Source organism: Brachyhypopomus gauderio, chromosome 3, assembly GCF_052324685.1.
Source record: "Brachyhypopomus gauderio isolate BG-103 chromosome 3, BGAUD_0.2, whole genome shotgun sequence".
NCBI lineage: Eukaryota > Metazoa > Chordata > Actinopteri > Gymnotiformes > Hypopomidae > Brachyhypopomus > Brachyhypopomus gauderio.
Window position 1 is genome coordinate 11,094,921 of NC_135213.1, and position 24,632 is coordinate 11,119,552.

Consider the following 24,632-nt stretch of genomic DNA (forward strand, 5'->3'; position numbering starts at 1 on the left):
GTAACAACACCCTTTAATCCATCTTTTGTCACTGCTTTAGTCCTTAACTTTAGTCAAGACATTACATACAGCATGCATTGGCAAGAATTAAAAGGGAGAAAGGCAAATGCAAGCCTATAAGGAGTGAGATATAGTAAAAAATACTGACGAGAGCTCCTTGGTAAAATACCATACAGATTCAGGGCTTTTCTAAAGGTGTCATAGGAGCACCTCTGTAAAGTATTGGTTAGACAATGTCTAAAATGTTCATTGTCTATGGTTGGATGTTCTACCTACATATAAGTGTGTAAGATAATGAAGGACAAAAGCCACATAAAAAATGTAGTGTGATACTTTTTAAAATAACAAATAAATATTAAATAGCGTGGGTTTAAATCTTTCAGGTCAAAAGTGTAGTGCACCATCTCAGTAAGTATCAAGAGTAAGTGGTGTTTAGCCTATGCATAATTCAGAATACTGATATTGAAATAAATATATTTTCCCGCCACATATTTCTGTTGATAAATAATTATTATTATTATAAAAAATGTCATGTTCAGTACTGCTCCCGTAATACGACCAAACAGGAATCAAGAGAGGGAATGTCCTCGATATGTCCACAAGGTGTCAGTATTCCCAGAGAGATGAATTATCCGCTGAACCTCCATCGCATTTCAACGTGCCCCCTTGGTCTCCACGCAGGTACTTGCCATTCTTGGCCCTAATTCCTATGCGGCCATGATCTAAGAACTCAAAGCAGAAGTCTTCTGGTGTATCTCCATCAGAGCACACCAAGGCATTGCTGGACACATACCAGAACCTCCCTTCTGCACCTGTAGAAGAATAATCTTAATTAATTATTATCTTAAAAAAAAGAAAGAAAATAAATCCATGTTCCATGCTACTCAGACAAACTATCAAATTAGGTTAACCAGGGTTTTTGTTGGAAAAGAATCTTTACATTGTTTAGTGCAGTTAACTAAAATATCACCTTTAATATGGTAGGCCCCATTACTGAACTGAAATGTGAAGATATCATAAACAGAGCGGTTGGCATCCAACGTGTTTGAGTTTTTGTGGTGGCACACATATCCATTTTCGCCCCGTAGGATTAGGAAGGGCCTATTAATCAGCTTCAGAATCAACTCTTCGTTCTCACCTATGAAAGGTATAAAATACATGAAATTAAAACAATAACAACAACAGGTGCACAGCCATTCATTTCAGATAAAAATTCAAAGTTAAAATAATAGCTGCACATTGTTATCTAACGTATTAAGCACAAGGTCAAGTGGAGGGTAGCAGTGTGATTGTAGTGACCTAGCTGTGGTCTATATTTAGCACCTCACCTATCAAGTCACTGACTGCACAAACACACCCATACTGAGTCACTGACTGCACCAACACACCCCTACTGAGTCACTGACTGCACCAACACACCCATACTGAGTCACTGACTGCACCAACACACCCATACTGAGTCACTGACTGCACCAACACACCCATACTGAGTCACTGACTGCACCAACACACCCATACTGAGTCACTGACTGCACAAGCACCCACCTATTGAATCACTGACCGCTGCAAGCTGACCATTCTTCTTGGTGCACACATATTTCCCATTGCTGGCTCTTAGTGCCACACGCTGTCCAAGCCACACAATGTCAAACATGGTGTTGGTACCTCTGCACAACAATGAGCAAAAAACACTGTTTAAGCATACAAGCCATTTATAGAAATGTCTAAATACATTACATAACTGAATGTATTGTATAATATATACACAATAATAAGCTTACCTTACTGTTTAAGCTTACTGTTTGACATTAACATTATTTAAACCTAACAAAGTTACTAGCTCTGGTGGCTGTGACCATCTACAAGACCTGCGTTTGAGAGTAGTGTGCATCACAAACAGTAGTGAACGTACTCAGAATGCAGCTACTTACACTTCTGTAGCTGTGGACTGAATGCCTCCGTGAGCTACCAGTGTCCAATAGTTGCCTTCATTGGTTCTGAATTTGCATTTCTTGCTGTCTCTGTCAATCTCCATTTGAAACATCTCCATGTCTGTTTCATCGTCCTGGTTTGCCGAGACGCTCACACCTGTGAAAGGACAAGTTAGATATGATGATATCTAGCCGCGTGGGTCCAGACTTTGCTGATGTCAGCTGCACCCGGACAGCTTGGATGTTTGTTGGACGTCATCACCGAGCTTCATCATTTTATTCTAGACTAATTTTTTCTAGACACACAGACTAAATACTAAATAGTATTTCAAAATGAGATAGACATCACAGAATGCATGTCAGTTCCTATTCTACCAAAAGCTCTTTAAGTGAGTTCTAGAGTTCAATATTTTCTACTCTGGGTCAGTTTTTCTGTTTCTGGACAAGTCTTTTTCCGTTCGTGTGGAACTGAAGCAACATTGCTCTTACTTGTGTAGGTTCATGGTTACTCTATCCACCTCTGATTCTTCACAGCACACAGTAGGTAAGAGTGCAAATGGATTTTGCTATGGAAAGCCAACGCTAGGTAAAGAGTCACGACCTGCTTCACACATGTTTAGGCATGTGAAGAAAAAAGTGGAAGTGACATCACCGCCGCCATTAAACGCAGGCCTATCTGAAATGACTTTGACAAGCATTATGACGGTGGCAAAGAGCCTTTTTGAACACATAAAGAAGACTTATAGAGCAAACCTTTGTCTTCTCGGATGGGTTTAGCGCAACACTCCCGTCTTCTAAATCAGTTGTGAAACAAAGCCGTAACGGATTCGATGCCCGAGGCAGCGTGCAGGTGCTCGGGCCCAAAGCAGACGCATCCAAAAATACCCCTTGATTATTTTCTTAATCCTTTAATAAGCCAGATCCTGAGCGCCTGTCCCTATCTCCTCCGCCCTTCCTCCTCCACCCTTCCTCCAACTCTGGCCTCCACCCATCCCCCTTTCTTCTCTCGCCCGGCACCCTCGTAATGCTCCGTCTGTGGAGAAAGGCAAAGCTGCACCGTGGGCCATAATAAGCCGGTTTGAGTGATGCATGCACGGCCCTGCAGCCTCCAAACGTGTGTGTGTGTGTGTGTGTGTGTGTGTGTGTGTGCGTGTGTGCGCGCGTGTGTGTGCATTTCTGTGGATTTGTCACCTAAGCATATATCTGTTATTATCATATATCTGTTATATTGCAGACTGTTCAACCCAGAGTCAATTGAATGTAATTTAATAAAACATTCATCTCACCATTTCTGCCACACAAGAAACAGTCGGACTGTTGGGCTGCTTCACATCAACACACTACACTGGCATCTCAGTGATGACCACAATCTACTTTCTAATTACATCAGAATATAAAAAAGTTGCAGTTTTTCCTTTTACTTTTTCGATCAGATAACGTTTCACTCTGCCACTTCATCTTTGCGTCCCGTTACACTTCATTTTCCAATTTCATGTTTGATTCTCCTTTACCTTTACACATCAGATAGAACCCGAGAGGCCAGCTGTGACTGGACCCTCTCCTTATCTACTGGTTTGATCAGTTCTCTTCCACAGCGTGATGACCGTAGAGCTCAATACTGCACACTGCAGAATGACCTCAGGCCCATCACAGAATACTCCCTCTCAATTTACTAACCCATTTCTGGGGAATGTAACAGGACCCAGAGACACAGAGACAGGCAGAAGGCCCTCTGCAAACTGGGCCAAGCAGATCACTTCGTGTGGACTTTTTCAGTGTCTGCATGATTAAATCAAACAATGCAAATGGTGATTGCACATGGCACGGTTTGTTCAGTCCAGAGGCTGGGTGAGAAATCCAGGCAAACAATATCTGGTGCTGGTTTAATACCAACACAGAGCAGGTGTCACCAGTACCCCATCAAGACATTTTCTGAGAGACTAATTATACCGGTAAAGCGATACTCCTGTGGTTTACTACTTGTCATTTACACTCTGGTCTTATTGTTAGTTTCTACTCTCCCTCTCAATCTCCCTCCCTCCCTCCCTCCCTCCTTTTTTAAAAGAAGACGTTCCAGGACAGTTTGCCCACAGATCACATCCTATTCCCCTTTTCACTTCCAGACATTCCAGTGTACCCCCAGCAGTAGAGGGTGCTGACATATCTGTCCACTAGAGGGCATGCTTTAAGGCATAAGCACTTATTCTGGCCTGAACCTCACCTTCTCAGCCCAAACCCCCTCCGTCAGGACCTTCTGCAGGCCTAGTCTCACTCTCCTCTCATCCCATCGAACACAATCTAACGTGTCCCCCATCCGAGCAAAGCCATCCGGATGATCATAGAACTGGTTGTGAAAAAAAAAAAGCCATCCAGTGTCACTTCCCATTATTGATTATAAGATCATCCGAGTTTGTGTTGCATCCTCGAGTGAGGCGCCCATGGCTTAATGAACCCCAGACCCACGGAGCTGATTGGAGGACTTGTCGGAAGTCATCTTGGCCTCCCTTCATCATGCAGAGACTCTCTGGGACAAATGAACTGCTGCATCCATTAGCAGAATTACTTTGCTTAATTGCTTTTTGTATGGGATGAATATGCAGTAGATGGCGAGAGATGCTTCTTTCTCATTAGCTACAACTACTCCATCTGCTGTGCTGCGTTCTCCCTCTATTTCTCTCCCACTATTGCAACATCTCAATCTTGGTGAAGCATCACTGACTCATTTTTCACCAGGCATCATTTGAATCCATTGTCAATATTTCAAGAGCAGAAATAAATCATTATATTTTGTGAACTTCATTGTTATTCAGAACCATTGATTAAAATCAAAAGGGTGAGTTATTTAACTGCTTTTAACTGTGCAGCCACTGATTTATTTATCAGGTGTGTATTTTTAAGCTCAAACTAATTCTTAAAATGATCAAATGCTGCCAAGAACAAGTTTAACCAATCTAATCAATCAAATCCATCAAAATGCAGCAACATTATGTGCAGAGGACTGTAAAAGAAATCACTGTTAAATCCTCTTCTTGACCCTTACAATTGATCATTAGCACATATCACATATTACCTCCCATCACATTTTTAGAGAGAGAAATGCAACTCCCCTGAGTCGCCCAAACATTGTGATCGGTGGGCTGCGTGGTGAGCCAGAGACCACAAAATAACTAAAAAAAAACCCATTTTTGTAATTTGACCATTAAGGTTCCAGTTTGCCCAACCAGTTTGCTGTAAGCCACACTCACGATGCCTAGTTCTATAATGAGATGGCTAAAGGTTTTTGATATATGATCACTGAGGGATGCGAGACCACTGGTGAACCACCACTCGGCCCCAATGTCCTGCAACTATTCGTCCTATATGTACCTCATCTTACTCTCCCTGACGTCCCTTGTTCTGTCTAATGTGGTTACACTTTCACACTCTCCATTGTCCTTCATCCCCGTTGGGCCCGGTGGCCCAAAAGACCGGACTCTCCCCGAGGATTCTCTCATTTGCCTCTCTATGGAGGCCCTTTTCATTGCGTGGTCCCCAGAAAAGTAGCGGAAGGCTTGTGTTTCTGAAAGCAGACTCCGTCATCATTGAAATGACCCTATCCACTCAATTATTTATCACACCTTGCCACCATTGTGTGCGTCTATGTGTACATGCCTGTGTGTCTATGTATGTGCGCACGTTTGTGTGTATGTGTGTGTTTTGCATGTGCATGCGCGTGGCTGTGTATTGATTAGAGTGTGCCCGTGATCTTCCCATGAACGTAAACAGGGGCTGGGAGTGTTGCTCGGCATGAATGAGTGAGTATGTGGGTGCTTCTGGATATGCTGGAGATGTGGATTGGAGACAACGGGATCCGTTTCTCAACCTGCTACTCTTCCCTGCAGTGCATATTCAAAGCCAATCAGTTTATTTGGTAATTTATCTATTGCAGGTGGCGTAAAGTGCTTACCAAGAACGCTACTGCAGCAGACAGGGGAAACGGCTGTGAGGTTTTCATTACACTACGAGCAGCTCGTCTTAGATGCCTGGTCAAAATGGAAAATTATGCAGTGTGTTTGATGTAAGTTTACTTAGCCAGCAAATAAAATAGCAGCATCTGGCTGAATAAGAAAGCAGTGGCCAGGTGAAGAGACAGTCGCCGTTTATTATACTGCTAAGGTCAAGCTTGTGAGCAGGAACTTGCATTCATTAGCCTTGCAATAACATTACAGTACATGAAATTGCAACATTTGCTATATACTAATGTGGAGATGTATTTCTTCTAGCCAAGAATGCTAACTAAGAACATTTGTTGATGCTGTGCGTGGTGTATGCATGTAAAACTGCATTATGACAGAAACCAAATGACACGTGGAGCGGGACAACATTATTCATTAGATGAGCCCAGCTAAGATGGTGTAACAGGGACAGACCCGTAACAATTATTCACCTTTCTGAAAGGACTTTCAGGAAACCTATGAAGCTTAAAAGGAATTTTTGTTCTCTTTGTGTGTGAAGACTTACTGAAGCTTACTCTACATTTCATTCAAAATTACTGCCACTTTTAAACGTAGATGGGAAAGCTTTTTGGTTTCAGCTTTTAACTGGCTTTTATCATCTTCATCGAACCAATAAAACCTGATTACTTCAGCAGTAACTGAGGCCGTCCAATATGGAATCAAGACAAATATATCATCTAGGGTGTCAGGACCCCTTACAGAGTTATTGTGTTGGGGTGAGGTGAAGCTTCTCTAATAGAATAGCTTTATTTCTTTGTAATGTAGAGTTCATACCTACTATGTTTGTGGGTCTCATTTGCTAAATTATAGTTCTTGTTAGCCACTCAACCACGCATAGGAGATTATACTGATCCAATGTTCATGTTGAAAACTGAAATAATGGATCCTAACTATCCTAATTATCAAAAGCTGTCTACTCCATGTGTACACAGAAAATAAATAATTCTTAACGTGATACCAATTAACATAATTTTCCTCGTCTTATAGTTGCTTATATAAGAGACCCTCATATCTTCTGTCACCTTACATAATTGGACTACTGACTATAGGATTGTTGCATGCCAGAGATTAGTAGCACTATAGCTTTGCTATGGTATGATAAAAAGACAGCAAATATCTGCATAAAAAATATATGTTCAGCACAAACATCTGTCACCCAGACAGCCTGCAGAGGAAAAAAACTAAAACTACAGAGCATTTACATGAATGTTGATTTACATGTATTAAAAAAACTATATACTATACAAACTATGAAGTTGACTATTCCAATTCTCATCCATGTTACCCGTTTTCACCAGATCCCAGAAAATCTGGTAAAACAGTAGAACAAAGCCAAGGGGGACAACTGACCAAAATGAGCCACAAAGTCACACTCCTCCAGTTAATTCTACACTACAAATGAACCACAAAGTCACACTCCTCCAGTTAATTCTACACTACAAATGAACCACAAAGTCACACTCCTCCAGTTAATTCTATACTACAGAGAAGAAGTGAACGCCCTTCTGGGATCTTTTCTTGAAAAGAAATGACTTCAAGATTGCAAGAAGCAATCATGTTGTAAACCTTACTAGAGAAGGAACAGCCAGCTCTGGGCCAAGCTTCTCTATAGCTGTAGGTTCAGGTATCCAATGGGTGTCAGTTGACTATGACAGAAACAGTGGGCTGAGAGAGACCACTGCCAATACATCACACAGTTTAGGGTAACTTTTAGATTAGGCTTCTCTGAGGGAATCACTCACAGTTTATCAACACATTAAGAGGTCTGGGAAAGTCATATACTGTGTCTATAATATAATATAATATATTATGATTACATAATGTATATTTTAACTTGATTAGACTAACTTGAACTTTCTGTGTGAAAATGTTTGGCACAATTCAACCTGTCACTTTTACGGGACATAGAAATAGCATTGTGTGGTAATGCTTCGACTCTAGAGAATCACATGTACTGGTGTAGGGAAGACTATTAGTATTAATTACCTTGTCGTATTGAGACATATTTCCTATTGGTGGCCTGAAATACCACCTGCGGATGGCTTTCCTCCAGATCAAACAGCTCATCTTTGCCTGGTTTGGAGCAGCGTCCTGAGCGTAAGGTACCTGTTGGCCCCATGGGGCTCAAGTACCTCCCTTCACAGTCTTTGAAGGCTAATTTGCCTTGTTTCAGTTCCAGTGTGTATCCTGTTCCACGGCCATTTTCAAATGACAACTTCCCGTCGCTGCTTAAGAAGCGACTATCACTCGTCTTCAGGCAGTATTTGCCGTCCACATAAACCAGGGTCAGAAGGGCATCGACACCCCATGGAATGTTGCTATCCACTGCTATTTCGCCCTCAGGTGCGGACAGGTGGGCGTAACGTTTGCGGGCTACGCTTAACAAGTTTGCCTGTGGGTGAAGGGCCAGGTGCACGGCCCAGAGCTCAGCCTCGCCAATCGTTTGAGCGAAGCAGGACAGGTAGTCTTCAGAGCCTCCAAAGAAGCGCAGGTGCCTCTCGGACTGAAGAGCCCAGCGGCCATCTGACTGTGCAACTATTAAAAACCTGCAATCGCACTCTTGGCTCTCGGCCTCGCAGCTCACCTTGCCGTCTTTGTCGGACGCCAGGTAGCGGCCCAGATGGCTGCGCAGGTACACCGCCCGGCTGTCTTTCTCATCTTGCTCGAGTGTCCAGATCTGCTTCTTCTTGAGGCTTGGAGCGGAGGCGTTCACTTTGAACCCGAAAGCCTCAGCTGTCAGGTAGCGGTTCTCGTAGTTAATTAGCCCGAATTGGAGCTTGAGGCCTTTACTGCCATTTATGGGCATTGTGGTGTTCAACTCAGGTGAATGCACGAGTGGATTGTAAGTCCAGAGATGGAACTGACTGCCAGAAGTGGTATCTGGCCTTCCTGTGTTGATTAATTTGCCTCTAAAAACAGGTGACTCTCAGAGGATGAAGTCTACTAAAGCCTCCTAATTTATCTGTTGCCCCTTCTTAGCTTCCTTTCAACTGATGTGGATCTCTTTCCTTTATTAAGTTGGTCCTTGGCTATTTTTGTCTTCTTTTGTTTTTTTTTTCTTTTCCCAAGTCCTTGGTCTCTCCTGGTAAGAAAAAAAGATAGCTCCTGTCTCACTCCCCAGAGAGCTTGCTAAGGCTCTAGGTTTTTTTTCCCCTTCTGTTTCCTAATCAGCTCAGATTAAAATCAGCAGGACTCAACACCTCAATCCAGTGAGCTGCTGACGTCACCTTGATCCCACCAGGTTCTTCTCCCTGCCCCTCTCACACTCTTCCTCCCTCTCCTCTCACTCTCTTCCTCTCTCTCCTCACTTGCTCCCTCTCTTTCTCTGTACAAACCTTATCCTCGGTCTTTGTCTGCCGTTCGAGTGGCCACCTGTGGGATTACCAAAATAGTGATCTGCTAAAGAGATGTTGTCCAGGGCCACGCAGCACAATGTGGTCTTCTTACTTCCTCTCTTGTCTCTCCTGTCTTGTCTGTTTGATTAATTTCTCTCCTTCATTTCCTCTTCTCAGGTCTTCATTCATATCTTAGTTTTCCACCCAACTGGTCTCCGGTTTGATTGGTGTATCCTTTAAACAGAGACATCTTTGAATTGAAGCTGGTGCCCTTTGAGATCTCCACGGGCAGACCCTCATCAGGATGTCAACATTTTCTGTCCCCACGAGGACAAACCAGGCAATTTGGGCTTCTACTCACTACAAATGCTATCTAACACTGTAGCCACAACCGCAGAAAGGCAGTATGTACTAAACGTACTAAACATCACCCCTTTACCCTTTCGTCTTTGCCACAGTTATTTGTATTTCTCTTTTATCCTACTTTCTCCTCTTTGCTGGTTTTATTCCACAGACCCTTTTGAGGCCCTGTAATCCACCCTTTCTGTGGTTCCTGTGTCTTTATCCTCTGCCCCAGTCTCCAGCTCTTTGCTGATGGTGATTGGACAGAATGCTGGGTAACCAGATCCCTCCCCCAGCGACAGTGGCCTGACTATGGGATCAGTTTTCCAGCACACACTTGGTATAGAGTGACATGGGTTCTCTGATTCCAAGCTCTGGGGTTCGTCTTTTTAGGGGGCCGTACACATGTGTTTGAATATTTAGTTGTAAGGCAGATTCAAAATAACTGAGATACAGTATATAAAATTATCTTTAGCATTATCTTTAGCTTCAAACTAGTACTTTTCCTCAAACTAGTATCTTATATACTGTTTAGTGCTCTTTTTTAATAAGTTCACATGAGGCCTGTATAGAACCTTGTGGATTCACTACTGTACTTACTATTCATTACCATCAAATACCACAATATTCACTATAGGAAAACTTCAGAAACTCCCTAATCTTTTTTCAGTTATCCCAATGAATTATTAACCCAATCTAATCCACTAGCAGCTCCTTCTCATCCTCTTCTAGTGTGCTTTGAAAAAAGGACCATGCATCTGTTAATTTTGTATAAATACAGACTTTACAAATACATAAAACATCTTTAATAACTACCAGTAGTCTATAGAAACAGTCCTCCTTCATCTCATCTCAGTATCGCTTTAAACAGTTGCAATCTGTCTATGAATTCTTAATGCAAATAATGAGGGCACATTTATGCATATAAGCAGGCAAATACACACACACTCACACAACACACAATGAATTTGTTGTCATCAAAAATTAACAACAGACTTTTGAATCATTCCCCTTGTCAATCTCATTTACTAATTTCCTTAAACTTACCTTATTCCATTATGCTGTCTATGCATTGTCTGTCTAACTAAACACTTCTCTGACTGGGAGGAGAGAATTTGTCAGTAGACAGTAATCCAGGAACAGCTTGACTGACACCTTTGGCTTTGTTGTTTGACAGAAAGAGGGTACTGTGACTTGTGAGTCAGATTAATTGTACAGTCTGTACACACAGCCAGATACAACACCTCAGGAACTCTCATGTTGTAAGTATTTGTTTGAACACATTAACATTGTGAGAGAGCCCCCCATAAGACATTAAACACATAAATGTGTGTGTGTGTGTGTGTGTGTGTGTGTGTTTGTGAATTTATAGTGGAATAATTTCACCAGCAAATCACAACACATTTGTCCAGGATGTTGAATTCTAAATGTGGAGGGTGGGAGTCCAGCATGGTGAATTCTATTCGGGTACACTTAACCAACAAGATTTAATCAATCTATTAGAGCAGGTGAATCAAATAATTGTGCTGGTGCCCCTATAGATTGTTATCAAAATCAGATTAATCGTGAATGTGTTGTACTGGGCTGTACCACTAGAGGGCAGCAGAGTTACAGAAGTACATACTGTAGGAGTATAAGTAATGCATAGGCACTCTCTAGAAATCAGTCTTCATTTGTTTGCATTTTGTTCCTTTCTGACGACATTAAATCAGTTGGTTTTAAATGTGATTTCAGCCAGTCAGTTAGTTCAGGGTTTAGAGTTTATAAAGTGTGAAAGTTCCTAAAGATCATTCACTGTATGAAACACACCTCATAAACTTGAGAAGAAGAGATTTGTTTCTCTCCTAAACAAATTGAAAGCATATTTTATAGCATTAGTATATGATAATTTACTACATGACTAGTATAGGATAATATATTATATTGCAAGAGCAACCTGCATTCTCCATTACAGTATACAGTCTACAATGAACAGGAAAGCTCCGCCATAATATCACGTCTACAACGAGAGGAGCCACTCTAAGAGAAAGCAAATCACCAATACTCCTCATTCTACAGTTATTACAAGCTGTGGAATACGCACATATGGTCAAGAACATAGACACTGGAACTTGCTGTTGTTTTGCCGTTCTACACTAAGGAGCATTACCCCCCTGCAGGGGGGACTTTCTGCGATCTCTTAGCTCCTATTATTTTTCCACTACAACAGACTACTACATTATTATCACCATTGTTATATTTGTTGGTGTTCGGCACCAAGTGCCTTGCCATGGCCCATTACCTAGCCTGGCCTGGCCCAGTGTGTGCGGAGTGGTCATGTGTTGTGGTGCGTGTGTGTGTGCGACACCACTGCAGCAGCAGTGGCTCTTGATAGGCGAGCAGATGTTTTTGGGAGGCCGGCCCTGCCAGGTTCGCTCTGAAATGGTGCTTTAGAGCCCATTACCCTGCTCCTCTGATGACACTCAAATAGCTATCATTACCACACAGCCTGGGGAGAGAGTACGACTGTCAGAGAGAGAGAGAGAGAGAGAGAGAGAGAGAGAGAGAGAGAGAGAGAGAGAGAGAGAGAGAGAGAGAGAGAGAGGGAGAGAGAGAAAGAGAGAGAAAGGGAGAGAGAGAGAAAGAGAGAGAGAGAAAGGGAGAGAGAGACAGAGAGGAGTGACTAGAATAAAGATAGAGGGAAAAAAAAAAGCTGGAGTTTAAAAATGAACATTTCAGAGTTAACAGCCTCCAGCTTTTTCTACCCTATTAACTGCTGCTCTTCCTCTGCGCTGTTGGGAGTGGCCCACCATCCCCAACACTACCAGCTCATGTACACCTCCATCACTCTAGGTCTCTCTCTCTCCCTCTCTCACTCTCCATCTTTCCGTCTCTTTATCATCTCTTTCATTTTTCTGTCCCCTGCATCCTCCTCCACCTATGATCTTTCCTCTCCACCCTCTACCAATCTCTCTTTCTTTCCACCCCTCCCCCACTTGCCCTTTCCTCACCCCATCCTCAATTTTTCTCACCCACCTCCCCTCGACTCCCTCTCCATTGATCTCTGTCTTTAGAATCCAAAGACTCGTTTCCATCAGTCCGTCGACTCTCTGTCTCTCCTTCTCTCTGTAGCAAAGACTCTGAATCCTTTCCCTCCTTCCATCAATTCTGTGCTCTCATCCTCAGCTGTTATCCATTTTTATACTCCTCTCAATCTCCGACCACCTCATCCCCCCTTTCTCTGTATGACGGAGGCATGTTTCAATTAAGATGTGGCAGCGCCGAAAGGGGCAGATGGCTCTCAGACCCGACGTCCGGTCAGCTCAGTCACCTCTGACCAGTTCATTCAGCCCTCACCGTCCACACAAGCTCTCCACACTGCTGCTTACTTTGGAGTCTAAGAGTACTGAACGCAATTTTTGTTTCTAGATATGGAATGAGTTCTTTACTGATATTATTGTTTCTTTTTCAGCAGTGGCAGTTGACACCGCTCACACCACCCAGCCGAACACATTATATGAACAGTGTGAGCAGGAATCGTTAAAAAAACGCAAAAAACTATGCCTATGTTTCACGGTTACCATCACTGATCTGAGTATTGATGTACGCTTGAGCGAAGAGCTCACTCATACACCAGCGTGAGTAGCCTGGGCCATTTGGAATGTTAATGTAGTGAAATCAGTCTCTTATGTTGCCTCTAACAAACTCCCTGTACTTGCCCATTCACGGACATTAATTGTCCATATACGAGCAGTGTTGTGCGGTGAAAGGGGGATGTGAACACGGCGCGCGCCAAAGCGAGCAGCAGCAGGTTAGGTGATTTTGGCTGCTGATGTCACTGGCTCTACACGGGCCTGGAAACTGCAGCGCAAACCATGCGGCTGGACGTGACCTCCGCGTCCACAATGGCAGCGGTAAATTGTTCCTCTACTACATAATTCATAGAGGGTAAACGGCAGGAGCACTCGCCATCACTTAAGTACCTGTGGCTGACCTAAAGGTGGCAGTATTGCTTTATGTGTTGGAAGGAGAGCACATTAAGTGTCTTACGGTGTGTGTGTGTGTGTGTGTGGGGGGGGGGGGGGGGGGGGGGGGGGATTAATGCTCGGTTTGTCAGTCTTGGTGCCTCTGTGACTATGAAGATGATAGGATAATACTCTGTTAACTATTTTTAACCATCATTTTATTGCCCACACAAATGGGACCTTCCACGGATCTGTAAAAGAAAGAACAAGATTATGCACATTCTGTTTAAATCAATGTAGCAATTAAACACCTTCCTAACGTTTTTGAGTTGATGGACATTTACCCTGCACGCGGCAATCTTAGTCATACTGCCGATGCAGTTTCGTCTGTACCTTACACGTTTCCTTCGTATAGTGTTAGACAAATAAAACATTTGTTTGTTTTCCCCCAGCCTTAACTAATCTTTTATAACTTAATTAGTCATGCATAGAATTTAGTGGAATTCTTTAAAAAAACATCAACAAACGAAACAAATAACGGATCATATATTATCAAACATGCATGTTTCTAACAAGTTCTAACAAGTTGTGGATGTTTATGGAAATATACATCAAAATTATAGGAGGATATAAAGAATAGTTTACTATGCAAAAAGGTTTACATTTACATATAACATTTGTATCTCATTCCATTTCAATCAATAGCTTAAATTTATGATAAGAATCATTAAAATTGTCAATAAGATATTCATGCTTCAGAAAATGGCCAAGCTTTAACGTTATACAGGAACGGGTTAAAAATTGAGCGAATCACAATGAATAGAGAAGCGTATGAAATTGCCAACCAATCCGTATTGAGATTAACACTTTGTTTCTCTATGATTGGTTAGAATGGATTCAATGCGTGTCCGTTGATAAGTACAAGATTTTTGTCCCACGTGGGGCGTAGGATCGTTGCGGCGCTGCTATAGGCTGCAGAAACATCAATAAGCTCCTCCTCGCATCCTGCGATTGGCTAAGCCGTCCGGACGAGTGCCCGCCTCCTCCCTTGTTCTCCGTCAACGGAAATACCCCTTCGCGAGCGGGGAGCTGGAGCGCCTTCGGCTCGTCGCTTCGCATCTACGAGACGGCGCGTGAAACTAACACGGTTCTGACATTTTGAGCCGCAACTCTTAACAACCTTAATATGATTTCCTTTAAAAACATGATTATTTGATATGATATTTAACTCTATATTTTCTTCGCCCTTGCCTCTGTCTTCCAGCATCAGGCGTATATGGTATTTCAGTTTTATTCCATTTAGCTAGACCTCTCTCTCTCTCTCTCTTTCACTCTCTCTCCTTTCTTTCTCTCTCTCTCACACACACATAGAGACACGCGCAGTTACAGTTACATTGTATCATTGTGCACCAATATTTGACATTACTGCAAATCTGAGCGCACGTCAGATGCCTACGCCTGCTGATCTAGTGCGCTACCACAGCCTAGTCGCGCATCCATAATCCTGCGCGTCTTGATAAAACGCCACATCCCAAGCAAATCAGAAAACGGACAGGCTGTGCAGCACACACCGTGCGTGTCCAGACTACACTATTATCTAACATACAATTTTAGCCTGTTATTGCAAATATTGATCCGCTCTTGTCCATCTGTCCAACCGTCCACTGAATTTGGCCAGCTCGTGCGCTGCAGACCGACCTGAGCTTTAGGTCAGACAGACGAGGTAAGAACCTAGGCCTACGATTTAGCTGGCTCTCCGTCTGACAGATCTGACTTATTCACATCCCTACCCGAGATTCACACCCCCTCTCCCAGCCTAACCTTGGCTTTCGGGCAATAAAAACCTGGACTCAGCCCACTACCGGTGTGGCACGAGGTCTGTCTTTAGGGAAAGGGCAAGGGTGTTTTAAATACAAACTCATCAGTCCTTTTCTTTATACTGAAATTACTGCAACCAGCAAGTATCCCCTACATTCCAAAGTCAAATAGTGTTGGATCCAGCTGTCATTGTGCACTCTCATTATGTCTGCAACCAGGACCGACCAAGACGCCTGACCTGCTGGCTGGATGCACATATTTAGTCTCCTGGTGATGATTACCATGGTGGTTGCCGTAGCGATAATGTCCCTTTCTTAACAGCCTTCCTTATTTCTCCTCTCATTCATGCCTGACCAGTGGAAATGCACCTTGGCATTCTGGAGCATAGTTAATGAGTTTAGAGGGTGTTTTTTCTTTATTTATTTAATTCTCTCTCTCTCCCTCTCTCTCTCTCCCCTTCATTCATTCTTTGTTGAGTGATGATTATACACATTTTTATATTTACTCACAAACACGCCCATTTACAAGAACACACATGCTTTGTCTTTCTTAGGCTGCACTACACACATATCACACGGGCATAATCCATGTCCTGACTCAGACACACTTATCTATAGACCTTTTCTTTCTCTCTGTCTCTCTCCCTCTGTCTCTCTCCCTCTGTCTCTCTCTCTCTCTCTCCCTCCCTCTCCCTCTCTCTCTCCCAGATGCTGCCCCGCTGTGATGCCTGAAGCTAAGCAAGCCAGCAAGATTAATAACGAGCCATGCCTCCCGAAAGGCACTGCAAAAAATACACTGTTTGCAGAGGAAAGAGAGAGTGAGTGGGTGTGAGTGGGGCAAAAAAAGAGAATATGTGTGTGTGTGTGTTTGAAAGAGAGAGAGAGACTCTTTTTGTTGGCAGGTTAGTGCCATTCACTACCTCTAACGCTCACACAGACCCTCCCCCGGGGCCCGCCGACATGGATTAATGTGTTTAGTACAATTATTTCATTTATTACTGTCTGGAGCTTTTTTCAGATAAGAACATTTTTCAGGTTGCTAACCATTATTACCTCCAGGACTCGCCAAGCATGGGGGCTCGCGGTCAGAAGCGCTCCGCTCTCTTTTGTTAATGCTTCTCGCCAGCATCTGTTTCACAGCTCCGCTGAAAGATTGAGAGGGGAGAGAGAGCTCCATCTTTCTCTCTTCTTTTCTTTTTTTTCTCTCTGTAAACCCTACACGTTTACTGTAAGTGGAATCTATGCTGCTTAATTCCTCCGCTAATATTCTGTTGTCTTCCAACTCATTCATATTACCCATAAAGACGCTGTTTGTTGTGCTCCTATATATTACGCTCGCATGGACTTGTCTGTGTTTTTTTTTCTGATACATGTTCATTTTAATTTCATAACTTTGCTGTGTTTTGCCTTTTTTAATATGGATCATGGGAACTGGGAACAGGTGTGCCAGTGCCACTAATCCTCAGCAGGTAGTCCTATAATGCTCACACAATGGCTGCCATTCTGAATGATGATACCTGCTTCAGAGGGTGGCACAGCGCTTAATCTATCAACCTACCCACCATGCACCAGGGCCCAAATCTCCTCCCCCTGTGTGGATCATCCCCTTGAGAATTTCAGATCTGGCTTCGGCCTGCCTGTACTGCGGCTCTAAATGACATTGCAAGCATACGCACCTTTAAATGTTGACTGCCGTTCAGAGCTACCCCACCTGCGAAGACTAAATTTAGGAACTTGCCTTGAAAATGGGAGTGTTTGCAGAATCAGTTGGCTGTCGTTCTGGTCAGGACAGCTGAGGTGGACTGACCCTGCCTCCCGCCACCTCTCCTGCCCCCCCTCCTGCTGTTCTCTTTCCCTTTATTAGCATTCAATTCTTCTGTCCTTCCATGCCCCCATTTCTACAATTCCCAAGCACCCTAGCTTTACCAGGAAAGCACGGAGGCCAATTGCAAAGCCGGCAGGACACTAGCAGCAGCGTGAGTATAGAGTATATATGAGTATAGAAAGCAAGCAAGACGGTTATAAACATTCATTGACACCAGTGACTAAGACCCATATATAACAGATTTATGCTCTAAATTTAGAAGTTTGATAACACTTGCTAAATAAGGGTTTATCTATCTTATTGGTCAGACAGACAGAAATATGGGTTTAATGTTACTCCTTCCGAGGTTCGCAAGATCACCCCTCTGTGGTTCAGAGATCTGGGCACTGGGTAGTCACGGCAGTGCGTTGCCACAGCACCCGCTATGACGGCGTGTCCGATGTCCCCGAAGGCAGAGGTCCAAACTGGGGCCTAGGTCAGCCACACTGGCTTCGCCTCTCTCCACTGCTGTCTAGTGCTCCAGCAATCATCCCGTCCATTTTACGGAGGGACGTGGTCAGGTGGCAGGGGCGAGTGTGTGTGTGTGCACGTCCCACAGAAAGGGTGGCAGTGTTGTGAGCGGGGTTCCCAGGCAGCTGCGGTGGGCTCTGAGTGATGATGGGACCCTGCTTTGTCTCACAGTCCCATGCTCTCGACCGTGGCCGCCTTCACCCAGTGCTGATTGAACAGGGGTCACTGATAAAGAAAGACACACATTGTCATCATTTATCTTGCAAGGCTGGTCTGAAGAGACCCCATAACAGTTTGTCACGATCCCCTCCCCCAACCCCATCCCAAAAAAAAACAGTGTATTCCTCTCACTTACTCTTACTACTGTTCATTTACCCTAAGACAAACACTCCTTCTCTCACCTTTGGATCACAAAAGCCCGCCTCACGCCACAGTAAGTAAATGTAACGCGCAGCACAGGAGAGTTCCCCGAAAAATTACAACACAAATCCTATTGCTATAATTAGAGCACTTGTTTTCCAGCACTAACAATAAAAACTGCTTACCCAGATGGCAGGAAGTCATGGCTTTTGCTCTGAATGAGGAAAACGTTCATCAGAACATGAAAAACAGGTATTTCCCAACAATGGAAACAATAACACGGGACTGAATCTTTCAGCATCCCCTCTGTGTGATTGATATCACTTTACAACACATATTGCAAGAATGGACTTGCTCAGAATCTGGCTGCATTTCCAGCGGCGTGACTGCAAGCCGATACGCGGAGAATCATTCTCCTGCAGCAGATACTGTATCAGAGAGGATGCTGCTGTCGAAAGTGAGAGTGAGAGCAGGCTGAGAAATCTCATCTGCCTTTCTTTCTTTCTTTCTTTCTTTCTTCCCTTTTTTTACAAACATTCTTAAATCCTTCTAACAGGATTGCGAGTAGCTTAAGAACAGTTTCACATCGCGGCGGAGCAGCCGATTACATGCCACTCGAAGACAGCCGGCTCCTTTGTCGCTAAACCCGTATGCTCACTCCCACATGTACCACTGGCTTGTTGCGCTACGCCAGCGAGAGATAATGACAAGAAAACAAGCGTGCCTTCCACAAGACAACACACTGGAATCACAACACCCCCCCCCCCCCCCCCCCCCCTGCCCTGCTTCTAGCTCCGCCCCTCGCCCCGCCGGCCGGATCCCTCCAGTGCCGTCCGCAGGCCTCCGTCCTCAGGCTGGATTCAGCATTCTGCTGCTCTCAGAGGTCCAAGTGCCACCTGGTCCCGTCCGCAAAGCCCGCTTCGTTGTCATACGCCTGGCAGGAAGGGTATCGAAGCAGCGGACGGCTGTGAATTAATTAGACGTGGAGAGGGGGGCGGACAGCGAGATATAAAAATGGGGGCAAGGAAAGTCCTTTTGAACTGTACTTATGCAGATGCCAATATATATATATATTTTTTGCTTGTCCCAAAAGTAAATGTACAGCTGGAGAAGAGGGAATGAGACGCCTGAGATACGATAGTTGAGGTGCGTTTTGCGGGCTTGTAGCGCGGAATGTCTTTCTGCGCTCGGCTGAGATGCCTCTTTGATAAGAACTCAGCACCCACGGAGTCAGTAGCAGGCGGCAGAGAGAGGCGAGCGCGCAGTTCTCCTTCATGGGGTTTCATCTCACTGGCGTTTGGTTTATGTGACAGAAAGCATGGCGATCCACCGCAGTGTTCATAGTCGCCTTTACAAACAGGCACGCGGAGTGACGCAATGAAGTCTCTGAACCGGAGGCCTCACGAGGGTTTACATTGTCACACTAATGACAGCAAACGCACAAGGGGAGGACACCCCGAAACACGTTCGACCTGTTCTGCACGGTTTTGGTCTTCATTACAGTGGAAACAGGAACTGCTGACTTCTGCTGAAGACAGTTGCTGTGTTGAAAATTGTCATTGTGATAATCCACACACACCAAATGGCTACAGGGGAAGAGCAGCACTGCCATCTGAAAGGAACATGAATGAATGCTTCCTGATCCTTGACTAAATATTGGCCTTGCTTTCTTTCTGCTTACATATATTTATTTTTCCTGATCAGTGCTTAAATACATTCATCAGAACAAGTCCATTCTGTCCTTTACAGAGAAACGCACACATACACACACCGTTTCTTTCTCTCTCTCTCTCTCTCTCTCTCTCTCCCCATCTCTCTTTCTCTCTCACACACACACGCGCACACATCACGCTATAAAAGATTTATTGCATGGTGTAATGGGGTACCTGGTGAACAGCGTGAGATGGTGATTAAATGTAGGTCTGTAAATGTCACTGGTTTTTAATGCCGTGGCAGCAAAGACACTATTTTTATTTTTGTTTGGTCTTAATTGTCACTGCCGGTCTCCTTGTTAGGCTCTTCACTGCTTTATTACATCAGGGCATCCTTGGCATCATCTGCCAGAACACTTCACATTTAAGAAGCTTGTTCCGAAGCTTTTGTCAATGTGTGTGTGTGTGAGAGAGAGAGAGAGGGAGAGAGAGAGAGAGGGAGAGAGAGAGAGAAAGACAGAAAGACACAGTGAGACAAAGAAACACGGTGGAAGAAAAGTGTCATATAAGAGAAGTGAGAGGTAAGGGGGCAAAGAAAAAAGTGAAACAGCTATCTTGGATCCATGACAGAGAGAGAGAGAGAGAGAATGAGTACGTGTGTGTTAGAGAAAGAGTGAGTGAGAGAGAGAGGGCAATCAGAAACCAGGAGACTAGTGAGAGATGGAAGACACTACCTGGTGGAGGGAGGGAGTCGGGCTGTAGTAGTGAGGAAGACTCCTGGCCCTCCCTGGCACACGGAGGTTTGTTTATTCTCCACTGCGCTGCAGGGAGAGTGCTGGCTCTGTGCCTGGGATCAAATAGAGACGCTAAAGCTGCCACATGTGGCAGTGGGATGGAGAGGCAGACTGTGCTCGCCGGGTCTCTCCTCCAACTTTCAGCCACCTCTGACAGGGTGGAAATATACGGCTGCAAGTGCCTCCTTTCTTAATGGAAGTGTGCCTCTTTCATGGATGAGACGGAGAGAGGGAGAGAGAGAGACAGATGGAGACAGGGAGAGAGAGAGAAGGTGTTTCAAAAGCAGCAGGCATGGTTTGGGGTGGATGATGGTCTCCACGTCTTTAGAGTGCCTATGTACACGAGGCACTTCTCCACACATCTGCCTTACTGTCTGCCTCTGGGTCGACTCCAAACTCTCTTCCCAAACTTTATTCACGTTTCCATATGAAAACGCACCGTATATAAATGATCACAGGAAAGGATAAAACATGTGGTCCTGGCACAAGAAGAACATTCAGGTTTCATGATTTTTCCCTAAGACTAAAAATAAATAAGAAATCTGCTGAGAACTGTCCACCGTGGCGGTGCACACTGCCACCAGGTTTCCCACCGTACCTGCTCTTGCCACAGAACAAACAGCAGCCCCGTGCACCTCCGTGCAACCCCGTGCACCTCCGTGCAACCCCGTGCACCTCCATGCAGCCCCGTGCAACCCCGTGCACCTCCGTGCAGCCCCGTGCACCTCCGTGCAGCCCCGTGCACCTCCGTGCAACCCCGTGCACCTCCGTGCACCTCCGTGCAACCCCGTGCGGTCTCAAATTGGTGAGATGGTGAGGCTTCCGTCTCTCCCGCTGATCCTGATGCAGTTTTCATGCCTGCTGATTTGCAACTGGCATTCACCGTAGCCGCCGACACTTCCCCACAGCCCCCCCCCCCACCGCCCAATTAGTCGTGTGACCGTAGAGGATGTCATTTGGCATATTTGGCTATGTGCAGATTGAATTAGCTGCAGGGTGGGGCTCAGCTCTAAGCCAACTGATTATCTGATCATCTTCTGTAGAGCAGTGATGAAGCACAGTTATACCACAGGCAGTCCTGTTAACAACAACAGCGGTCCTGTTAAAACACACACACACACACCTGAGAGGCTGTCCATGCTAAATCAGACAAGCATTGTGTGGATATGTAACAGGAGGAAGAGGAGGAAGAGGAGGGGGGTGTTAAGGAGGGAAAATCAGATGCAACATAGAACAGATGGATCCTCTGTCTGAGTACTTGAGACCCTGATTAAGTGATTCTATTGTGAGACACGTCCTTTTTGTTAAACCTTTGTGAATTCTGGAATACACTAAATACTTGATCTCTCTCTTTCTCTCTCACTTTCTCTCTCATTGCTGTTCTGAAATTGCTGAATTCAGATTCTCACCAAAGCCTTGAACTATATTTCCTTTCCTCTCTGTCTGGAAGGGCAAGATAGCAAGACTCAGGTGATAAGCACCAGACCCAGTCCAATACCTTTTAACTTAATTCTGTTTGCACATGAGATCAATTAGCTTCTCAACAGAGTTGTTTCTCTGATTATTCAGCCCTGTTTTCAATTATAGCGTGATGCTGTGGGCAGCACACATACACAGGCAGCCAGCTCTGACCGAAGATGGCTTAACACTTTCCACGCTCGGGGTAATTGTGGTAGGTGGTGTCACGCATTGGTGAGCGCAGCTGCAGGACAGGGGCACATTTCATGTGACTGAAATGGAGGTTTCTGGGTTTCGTGTGCCGGGGTTTCGTTTGCAGGGGTTTCGTGTGCCGGGGTTTCGTGTGCTGGGGTTTCGTGTGCTGGGGTTTCGTGTGCAAGGGGTTTCATGTCCAGGGGGTATCGTATGCTGGGGGTTTTGTGTGCCGGGGTTTGTGTGCTGGGGTTTTGTGTGCCAGGGTTTTGTGTGCAAGGGGTTTCATGTGCTGGGGATTTTGTGTGCCGGGGTGTTGTGTGCTGGGGGTTCATGTGCTCGGGTTTTGTGTGCAAAGGGTTTCATGTGCTGGGGGTTCTTGGGCCAGGGTTTCGTGTGCAGGGGGTTTCGTATGCTGGGGTTTTGTGTGCCGGGGTATTGTGTGCCGGGGTTTTGTGGTCCGGGGGGTTAGTGTGCCGGGGTTTCGTGTGCAGGGGGCTTCATGTGCTGGGGGTTTGTGTGCCAGGGTTTCATGTGCTGGGGGTTTGTGTGCCAGGGTTTCATGTGATCGTGACGATCCCAGCGCAACATTTCTTAACAGCCACGCGAGTCAGCGCAGTGTCCTTCTCCCTCGCTGGGTTACAGAGCACACCATGTACTAGCTGTACGAATCCAAGACATCATGCAAATCAATCATATGTGCCCAACACCCCACTCACAATAAGGGCAGAAACGGCCCTTTCATGGCCTCATGTGCATATCGTCTTTCTGCTCCAGGCTAAACGGACCCTGCTGAGGCCAGAACATTGTGAAAGTGCTTGTTCTTCTTCTCTGTTTCTAATGGTCATGGACCTCTGGTATGGAGCTTATGAAGCGATAAGCTAAGCTTGTACATTTTACATTGGCTCTCACATATGTGCAGAGTTAATCAACTTTGTTGCATGTTTCACCAGGAACCATAACTTCCAACGGACATCTGAAAAAGTAAGCTAAGTGTATGTGTACATATTCAACAAATTGTGGCAGAGGTCACCAACTGAAAGTTTACCCGTGGCCACAGTGGTTTTGGTCTGGAGAAGAAAGGGACGAGTTCGAGATGTGGGGGGAATAAATTAGCTGACGGATCGGGGCTCCGGTGCGTCGCTGGGCTACCGGCCTCTCCGTGGCTCTGCTTGGCCCAGCGGTGCTTTGAGTAGAGAAGGTCTGGGGAATGTGGGGGGTGGGCCTGTCTGCTCCTTCCTTCAGAACTTCAGAGGGTTAACAACCCTCTAGCTCTGCTGTCATTAGCCATTTTTCAAATGCAGCCGTAAATCAAGGCAGTGTTTACCCAAGAAGCCCTAATCATCAATTAAAAGCCCCATTATGTGAGCGTGTGCATGAGGCATTGTCTGCCCGCTGTTCCCTGGCTCTGCTGATGAGGCCCGTGGTAAGCTCCCTCCCCTCCACACACACCTTCCCCCAGACTCACACACAACACTCTGCTCTCGGGGGTCCGTTGCCAATGGTGATATTAGCTCCATGCCCTCATCCACCTCGCGGCAGTAGGGTGTACGTATTTATCTCGCGTCTGGCTGTAGATAACTTTCCTTTGAACAGGAGTCTGCCCATGAGGGCGCATGCACGTGTGAGCGCGCGTGTCTGTGCGTGTGCGTTCATGCGTGTTCTCGGTGTAGGCACATTGTACGCGCGGCGGGTTGGCGTTTGGACGATTTCAGCAGTCGCCTGGCTGATGCCGGTCCTCTGTGTGGAACACAAAACCGAAGAGCGTCCCACCGCCCGTCACCGCCAGCCTTTAACAGCCACCGCGACGCGTCTGAAGAGCCAGGCTCGGATCAGCCCGCCCTCATCCCACAACCATCGCTGCCTGCCTGTCCTCTAAACAGGGGTAATGGAGCGGCAATTTCTTTGACGCCACCGCAGCCAGACGCTCCGGAGTGAGAGCGGGGCGGTCAGCGCGGACGGCACCCGGCCCGACTCACGAGCCCCCCGCGTGGGACTGACGAGCGCCGGCACCGGCGGACAGTTGGCGTTCTAATTACATCACCAACGGGTCGTTAGGGGGAGGTCAGCCTGCAGTGACACTGCACCTGGACGCCGACTCTGGGACGGCGGAGGAAGAGCCGGCGTTCTGATGCGCCCCGATCGAACTCGGTCGAACCCATGGGGGGGGGGGGGGGGGGGGGGGGGATTAAAACTGCCCACTCCATTAAGAGTGAAATCAACATGCTGAAACAAATAATGGCTCGGGCAGCTGGTTTAAGGCAGCCTTCAAAATGAGCAAGCGCGGGGTACTGCGGGAACCTTTCTCCCCCACACGTTCCCCCCGGGACGTTTCTTAATTAACGGACGGCCACTTCAGAAGACACCCCTGGCCCATTAATGCCACATCACAGTCCTGACCACATCGCGGGCATTCATTACCAATGCCGAGGGGCAAGGCAAGGGCGGGGGTTTGCACGCACACACATCCGTCCGAG

At 45.6% G+C, this 24,632-nt stretch overlaps 1 protein-coding gene across 1 annotated transcript; it reads right to left on the reverse strand.

Annotated features, from left to right (window-relative positions):
- Window positions 1-129: 129 nt before the first annotated feature.
- fscn2b (fascin actin-bundling protein 2b, retinal) lies at window positions 130-9,754 on the reverse strand. Its single transcript, XM_076998553.1, has 5 exons — window positions 7,913-9,754; window positions 1,932-2,088; window positions 1,546-1,667; window positions 971-1,138; window positions 130-812 (listed from the first exon to the last, which is right to left on the reverse strand). The coding sequence occupies exons 1-5, from the start codon at window positions 8,730-8,732 to the stop codon at window positions 607-609; spliced, it is 1,473 nt and encodes a 490-aa protein (XP_076854668.1). The 5' UTR covers window positions 8,733-9,754; the 3' UTR covers window positions 130-606.
- Window positions 9,755-24,632: the final 14,878 nt, after the last annotated feature.